The sequence below is a fragment of the Apium graveolens genome, chromosome 9, assembly GCF_009905375.1.
Source record: "Apium graveolens cultivar Ventura chromosome 9, ASM990537v1, whole genome shotgun sequence".
NCBI lineage: Eukaryota > Viridiplantae > Streptophyta > Magnoliopsida > Apiales > Apiaceae > Apium > Apium graveolens.
The window spans coordinates 6,338,553-6,346,339 of NC_133655.1; the positions used below are offsets into that span (position 1 = coordinate 6,338,553).

At 37.7% G+C, this 7,787-nt stretch overlaps 2 protein-coding genes across 2 annotated transcripts; both read right to left on the reverse strand.

The window, feature by feature from the left end:
* Positions 1-2,327: 2,327 nt before the first annotated feature.
* On the reverse strand, positions 2,328-3,851 carry LOC141684926 (uncharacterized). The gene is made up of 3 exons (XM_074490061.1): positions 3,732-3,851; positions 3,547-3,630; positions 2,328-3,443 (listed from the first exon to the last, which is right to left on the reverse strand). The coding sequence occupies exons 1-3, from the start codon at positions 3,849-3,851 to the stop codon at positions 2,328-2,330; spliced, it is 1,320 nt and encodes a 439-aa protein (XP_074346162.1).
* Positions 3,852-5,776: 1,925 nt separating this feature from the next.
* On the reverse strand, positions 5,777-6,974 carry LOC141686706 (2-hydroxyisoflavanone dehydratase-like). The gene has a single exon (XM_074491756.1). The coding sequence runs from the start codon at positions 6,868-6,870 to the stop codon at positions 5,896-5,898; it is 975 nt and encodes a 324-aa protein (XP_074347857.1). The 5' UTR covers positions 6,871-6,974; the 3' UTR covers positions 5,777-5,895.
* Between the last annotated feature and the right edge of the window lie 813 nt (positions 6,975-7,787).

Below are 7,787 nucleotides of genomic sequence, written 5' to 3' on the forward strand. Positions count from 1 at the left end.
CTTTTTAACAGTCTCCTTATATTGACTAGCATTCAAATCAATAGTAGTAAGAGTTGGTACCTTTGTCTTTGATGAGGATGACTCTCCTCGCTCCAAGACCATGAGTGCACAGTTTCCAAACTCCTCATCTTCATCATTGTCAGAATCATCCCAACTCTTTCCTTATGCAATATAAGCTTTGCCCTGTTGATTTCTTAGAAGAGGTTCATACTTTGCTTCCAATTCAAGATAAGCCTTGTCCTTTTTCACCTTTTTAGGCTTTCTGCATTCTGTGGAAAAATGACCCAATTCATCATAATTCAAGCATCTAATCTTTGATCTGTCAACAGATCCAGTTTTGTAGCCATTTTTACCACCAGAGTTGTACTGTGCTTTTCCTTTCCATCTATTGTCCTTGTTGGATGTTTGTCCCTTATTTTTGAAGAACTTTAGCTTCTTTACTCTAATGTTAGAGAATTTCCTTGCTAAGTAAGCCATGGACTGATCTAGCTCATCCAGTTCATCTAAGGTGTAAACTTCATCCTCTTCAAGTTCAAGAATAACTTGCTTCTGTTGTTCCTTGTTCTTTTGCTCATTGCTTGAAATAACTGGAGTCTAGATTTCTTGTTCATCATCAAATGACTGGCTGTCATTAACAATTAGAGCACTTGATCCATCAAAAATGTGTCCATGACCAGCTCTTAAATACTTTCTTTGAATCATCTCCAGTTCATAGGTTTTTAAGATACCATATAAAACCTCCAGTGTCATCATACTCAAGTCTCTCCCTTCTCTTATAGCTGAGATCTTATGTTCTAAATGGTCAGGAAGGGTGAGAAAAAACTTCAAGTTAACGTCCTCAGCTTCATAGTATTTATCATGAAGCTGCAAGTCATTAATCAGCTTATTGAATCTTTTAAAATATCAGTTATACTCTCCTTTGGTTTAGCCATAAAACCCCCATACTGAGATACCAAAATTCTCCTGTGGTTTGACCTAACTTCCTCTGTTCCCTCACATAGAATCTCTATCTTCTCCCAGATCTGTTTGGATGTGTCATAGTTGATAATGTTATTATACATTACATTGTCAAGTGACTCTATCAAAATCAGTTGCAAGCCACTATCTATAGAGACTTTCTCCTTTTTAGGTTCAGTATACTTTGAGGGATCTTTAGGAGCATAATGGCCTGGAATGACTATGTCTATATCTGTAGATTCCTCAACTCTTTCCATAGGGGTGAAAGGTCCATTCTTGAGAATCTGAACATATGATATATTGGTCATCATTATAAACAACAATATTTTCTTTTTCCATAATATGAGTTAGATCTGTCAAAGGCAGAAATGTTGATATTGCTAATTTTCTGTGTATTCATTCTTCCAAGATCTTTAATCTGTTTGCTTTCAGAATTTGCTCTGATACCACTTGTTAGGAAATGAATACAACACAGGGGGTGAATGTGTTTTGGTTATTTCCAAGTCTTTTTGAATGTTTGTTAGCTGGTGAACAAAGCAAATTAAAATGTAGTAATATTATGTTAACTGAAATTAAAATAGCGCACACAATATTTCACTCACTTAATTTTGTATTAACATCAAGCTAGTGTTTTGCTACAAATTCTGGGTTCTTTGACATGCACACATTAAGAAAATATTTTTGTGTGCTATAGACCTATAGTATTATATATAGCAAGACTAAATGCGATCATTAGAAATCCTCGAAAGAAGAACCGAATTATTCATATGGTCTTATATATACAAGCTGGCAAATCAGTAAACATAGGGTTTCTTCATAATTTGGTTAGAAACATACATTCAAATTTAATTTCAAATAGTAGGCATTTAGCTGAAGTTTTATTATCTCAAATTTTTCATAAGAGTGTCGAGTTTAGCACGATATCCTATCCACGGTCCTGGGAGCAGAGTCTTTCTGAAGTACTATTTGATGTTTCTCAAGCAGTCTGAAACAAATACAGCTGATTGTTAAGGAATATAGTAAGGAAAATTTTCTAATCTGATATAAATGTAGGCTCTGGATCTTGGGAGAGGCGCAGATCCTAAGGGTTACATGGTGGAAGAAATATGGCAAGGGCTTGCCAAAGCAAGATACCTTGAGTTGGAGCAAGAATCTACAATGAGAGCATGGAATCTACAAACCTTGAAGTATTTGTTTCTTTTTCTTCATCTATTTCGTAAATCAAAAGCCTAATTTAGTAATAGCGTGAAGATCTTAATGCTTTACACCTTTTCCATTACTATAATGCAAAAGATTTGTAATTGTGATTTGGTGGTGATCTAAATGCTTTTTTCACCTTTGGTGTTTCCTTTGTTCCTGTTGGATTGCCACTAAACTGTGTTTAGTGTGCTACTCAGAGAAGCTGGAGAGGCCATGTCAATGACATAATATTTAACCTTGGAAGTTACCTCTTGTGGAGAAGTACCGAAGGTAGTGGGAATGTCAATAGCCCCCTGAATGGGTACGGCTTGATTTCCAAATACGTAGACAGGCCCCTGTATGTCTTTGAGCTTCATGTCTTCCAGGGGAGTACTTAAAATCATCCTTTTGAGAGCGTGTTTGAAGATGATATCTACGGAGGAGCCATTATCTATCAAGACCTTCTTGACATCCTGGTTGGCCATATCGAGAGTAACTGTGAGTGGACCATTCCGACAAACATCTCCCTTGGAATAATCAGCATTTGAGAAAGAAATGGAAGTGCCAGTAAGGCGAAAGGCCTGAAGCGGGGGCTCTATTTGCATGATCTCACCAGGTGTCATGTTTCCTCCTACAATCATATCAACCACTTGCCAGGGTGGTGCAGCTCTTGCGGTACCTTCCAGTTGTTGAGGGTTCTGACGGTCTCGAGGGGGAAGATAATCATTTAAGAGTCCTCTCTTCACTAGTCTCTCCAAGAAGTATTTGAGGGAGGTACATTCATCTGTGTTATGTCCAATTCCCGCATGGTAATCACAGAAGCGGGTTCGATCTCTCTTCTCTTTGGGTGTCCTCATAGGATTGGGCAATTGGAAGAATTCTTTGGTCCTTATTTGTTGAAGTACATAAGATGGGGTTTGTGTTAATGGGGTAAAGTTGGGTTCTTCTCGGATCTGTCTTGGGATAGCCCTCTTATCTGTAGGGAAGTTTCTCCGGCCCCTTCCTCGGAAGTCTTCCATCCCATCTACCTGCATGGCTCTTCGGCTTGACGAGGAAGATTCTCCCCGAGCCGAAGGATAATAAGCACGAATCCTTTCGTCTGTTGCTATAGAGGCCGAAGCTATGGTATAGGCTTCAAAAAGATCTATAGGCTCTCGATTACACGGTTCCTTGAAGGAATCTCTGCATTCTTGATAGTTCATATTGCGGATGAAGGAATCCATAACAATTGTGTGTTTTAATTTTCTAACTTTGGAATTCGCATTCTTAAACTTCTCAATATAATCCCGTAGGGTTTCACCCTGTTCCTGCTTTACATTCTCTATAGATATCGTATGAATAGCATGAGGGGTATTAACACGGAATTTTGATAAGAATAATACCTTAAACTCTTCCTAAGAACTAATAGACCTGGGGGCTAAACTTGAGAACCAAGTCCTGGCGTAGGCTTTGAAGGTTGAAATAAACAATCGACATTTGGTGATGTCGTTGTACCTATCACATATCATCAAATTTTCATAATAACTTAAATGATCATTCGGGTTAGAAGTACCATTGAACGATTCCAAGCCAGTGATTTTTACTCAAAGATTGACGGGGGTAGCTTCCAAAGCTTCAGTGAAAGGTGATCCTCCCGTGGCCGTATTCGCGGCAGCCCCAGGGTATAAACCTTCTAGCCTGGCTAGGCGAGTCATCATGTCTTCCTGCCTTTCCATGGGGGTAGTGGTTCGATGGGCTCTCCTTGGTTATGGGGACCTCCTGACCCTTCGGGCTGGGGTAGGCATTTTGTACCGGGACCCTCCTCCATCATGCGAAGTACCATTTCCTGATGATTTAGAAGATGGAGTCCTTTGGGCCCTACGGGGAGGGCGTTCTCCAGATCGAAGAGTGTTGTAGCTAGGATAAGAGCCTTGGGAATCTTTGTCTGGTGAATTTGGTTGGGAATATTCAGGCGAGGGAGACCTAGAGTGTCCTCCAAGATAAGAACCAAAAACGGCTTCAGGGTAATATTGAGGGTAATGAGCTTGTTGTTGATTTGCAGCCATCTGCGCTGTTAAATGATCCATCTACTGTTGCATATAATTCAGCTGAGCCCTCAAGTTGGACAACATACTATGCGTAGGAAGATTATTAGGTGTTTCTGAAGAACTGCCATAAGTGTGGGATTCGTTGTCTGATCCATTACTCATTTTTCTTTGAGGGTTTTGGAAAAAGAAAGAGAGAATGTCGTTGTGGTATGGTGATTAGTATTCTTTGTTGTTTCCCCGGCGGTGGCGCCAATTTGATAGCGTGTTTATGGTTTCTGGGTGTGGTACGTAGGGAGTCTATATTTTTTTAGTTGTCTTGTTGTGTCTGTCTCTCTTTTTTCTTTGGTTTTCCTTTTTATCCCCTATAACTAGTCAGCTGTCCCCTAGGTCAGTAGTGGGTGACTGTGATAGGCTATTCAACACGTGGTAGACAGGGAGAAGAGGAGAGTGTGACATGGTACCCTGGTGAATGACACATGTAATGTTTAGAGGATAAGATTGAGATGTGGGGTCAACGGCCTACGGAAATTGAGCTTTCGGCTATAACCTCTTGTCGCTTGTGGTTTGCAGATATTTTGACTTACGGACTCCGAAGGTGCGCCACGTCTACGGTGGACGTAGGCCCTTTATTATGTAATGGGTTTTATGGAACCAAGGAGAAAGGGAGTTTGGAGAGTCACGTTTCTATTTAAGGTTCCTACGGCTACGACCGTAGGGAGACCACAAATTTGATGCCATAAAGGAGAAAGGTGAAATTACGCAGTCGTGTCTTTCACCTACGTCCATATACTAGATGTTGAACTTGAAACACTGTTTTGTTGATTTTTAAGTCCTGTTTAAGTCTTGTTTAAGTCTTTTGACGAATGATTTTTTGTGATATGTTCAATACTTTTGGATAAATTTACTTGGTGTGATTATAAGGGCAGTAAATCGGGTTGAGTCAAGCCAAATTGCTAATAAATGAGTTTGAGTTCAAGTTCAAACTCGGCTAGTGTACGAGTTCTAACTGAGCGAAGTCCACATAAAGGAGTTTGAGTCGATTCAAAGGAAAATATCAACATAGCTAGTATTATCACAAAGGAAAATATTAACATATCTAAACTGAATTTCATAATGATTCTTATATTTCAAGTGATTTTTTTATTAATCATATTACAATTATACGAGATATACTTCATGCATTGAAAATAATCTCATCAATTAAAATAGCTCATATATCATAAAATTGGTAAGACAGTCACTCAAAAATTATATTTGATACCCTTGGAACCCTATTATTACAAAAGTTGGTGTCTATTTGGGATTCCTTCCGATAAGGAACTTACAAAAAACGAACAAAAATTACTTGTAATACAAGTTAGACGTGACTTGTTGTGATAGCATCATTTTGAACCACCCAAGTAATTGTCCATGAATAGGATCTGCAACAATAATGATAATGTCGATACACTGCTTCAACAAGGTCCTTCTCATGCACCCGCCACGTCGGTCCCCCTTTTTAATCATCACATTTAACTTTTTTTTTAATTAAATTGATCAAAATTTAACTGATGTTTTTTAATTTTTTATAATTTAACCACCGAAAATATGACAATTAAAAATGAACTGAGGAGTAAAATAAACTAAAATATTATAGATTTGCCAAGTCATGCACGTTATTACACATCTCCTCACTAGCTTCAATACATTATATTATAGCAACATGAACTTGATTATTGATTCTCTATAAAATCTAAAGCAAAGAATGAACCTTTACCTTGTCATCTTTTATAAAAGTTGCTATCATTTTCATTAGTGACCCGGCCTTTTCACAATTCGGGTCGAACAAATGGAACACATGGCCCATCCCTTTAGTTTCCACAATCTCAACCTCTCCTTTCCACTCACTCTCTTTCAAAGCCTCGTAATAACTCCAACCCCTTTGTCTCAAAAGATCATTCTCAGCCGTAGAAATCAACACTTTCGCACACCCAAGCTTTGCCAACAAACCCGGGTTTGCAGCCGGATTCAATCTCGGGTCGTCAAGACCCGTTTCATCGGAGCAACAATAATTCCATATTTTATCGGGTTTGTCATTCCCGAAAAACGGATGGACCAAAATTAAACCCGAAATTTTAACACCCGACTCGAGTCCTTTTACACCCGCCCATGTAGCCATTGTTTGTGAAATATTCGCTCCCGCGCTATCACCCGCCAAAAAAACCCGCCCGAAATCTGCATGCTCGTTTACCCACGGGTCAGGACCCGACCCGGATGCATGAGAAACAATCCATTTCAAGGCTTCCCATGAATCATCATAACACGCTGGGATCGGATGTTCTGGCGCAAGCCGGTAATCAACGGAAACAACCAACGCATTACATTTCGACGCTATGGACGAAGTGTAAGGAGTGTAAAAATACGATAAGGCGGATTCAACGCAGAATCCGCCTCCGTGAATGTACACTAACACCGGGAGTTTTTCTCCCGGTGTCAAAGACTCGGGCAAGAAAATACGAGCAGTAACTTTGGGATCAGATGAAACCACAGCATCTTTTGATCTGGCACCGTTAAGATTTTCCGGTGCAGGCATAAATGGGCTGCCAAGATGCCTATTTATGGTGCCGTTTTTGTATACAGTCAAAAATGGAGGCAAGTGATGAGCAATGTCACTGGTTTTCGAGTTCATTTCTGGAGGAGAACTCACCATTTGCACAAGAGAACTCATGGTAAATATGGAAGAGAAATGAGATTTTTGTGTGTTAGTATTGCCGTGGGACAGAGAGAGTTGAATGCAACTTATTATGCAGCTGTGTGATTTAGCTGTATGAGTAGGTTATATAGACATGATAAATGTTAAGAGTTCAAAATTTATTTTCAATACCTATTAAATATCAAGGGGTCACTTAACTGAAATTCATATATTAGTTTAATCATTAAACTTAACGAGCTATCATTTGAATCACTAAAGTTATAATAAATATCAAACAGATACCTCAAAATATGTGTTCGAGAATTAAAAATTATTTTATGGAGTTCTATATATTTTTCTTGAATCATATTACAACCAAATGAAAATGTATGAATTTTAGTATTTTATATAATATAGTAAGATTTTTAAACATTTATCTACAATTTATTTTTAATTTTGTAGTCATTTTCTTTATTTAAATAAAAATAATTAGTAGAAATATTTTAAAAATCTCACAAAATCATCTAAAATACTATGAATTCATATCTTTTCATTTGGTTGTAATAGAAATTAAGAAAAATGTTTAAATATTCATAAAATAAATTTTAATTATCGAGAACATATTTTGAGGTATTCGTTTGATATTTATTCTGACTTTAGTGATCCAAATGATATCCTATTAAGTTTGATAATTAAACAGATATATGACCTTCAGTTGATTGACCACTTTAATATTTAACCATTTTCAATACTGTTATCAAATGTCGCAATTTTAATAATTAATATATTTTATTAAATCACTACAACAAATTTGACCAATTACGACGGAATACTTGCGACGAAAATATCGGGCGGAAATAGTAAATTTCACCAATAACAAAATATTATAGTCCATCAAGAATATTTTCGAGATTAATTTGGGTATATACAGCTTTATTTCACGATTTAAGTGA

What these genes read in the sequence shown, in the direction of transcription:
- LOC141684926 (XM_074490061.1), bottom strand. Translation starts at nt 3,851, where the DNA reads ATGGAAAGGCAGGAAGACATGATGACTCGCCTAGCCAGGCTAGAAGGT. An exon ending in AAGCTTTGGAAGCTACCCCC is followed by an intron (nt 3,631 to 3,731) that starts GTCAATCTTTGA and finishes GATATGTGATAG; the next exon opens with GTACAACGACATCACCAAAT. An exon ending in TTCTCAAGTTTAGCCCCCAG is followed by an intron (nt 3,444 to 3,546) that starts GTCTATTAGTTC and finishes AATGTAAAGCAG; the next exon opens with GAACAGGGTGAAACCCTACG.
- LOC141686706 (XM_074491756.1), bottom strand. Translation starts at nt 6,870, where the DNA reads ATGAGTTCTCTTGTGCAAATGGTGAGTTCTCCTCCAGAAATGAACTCG.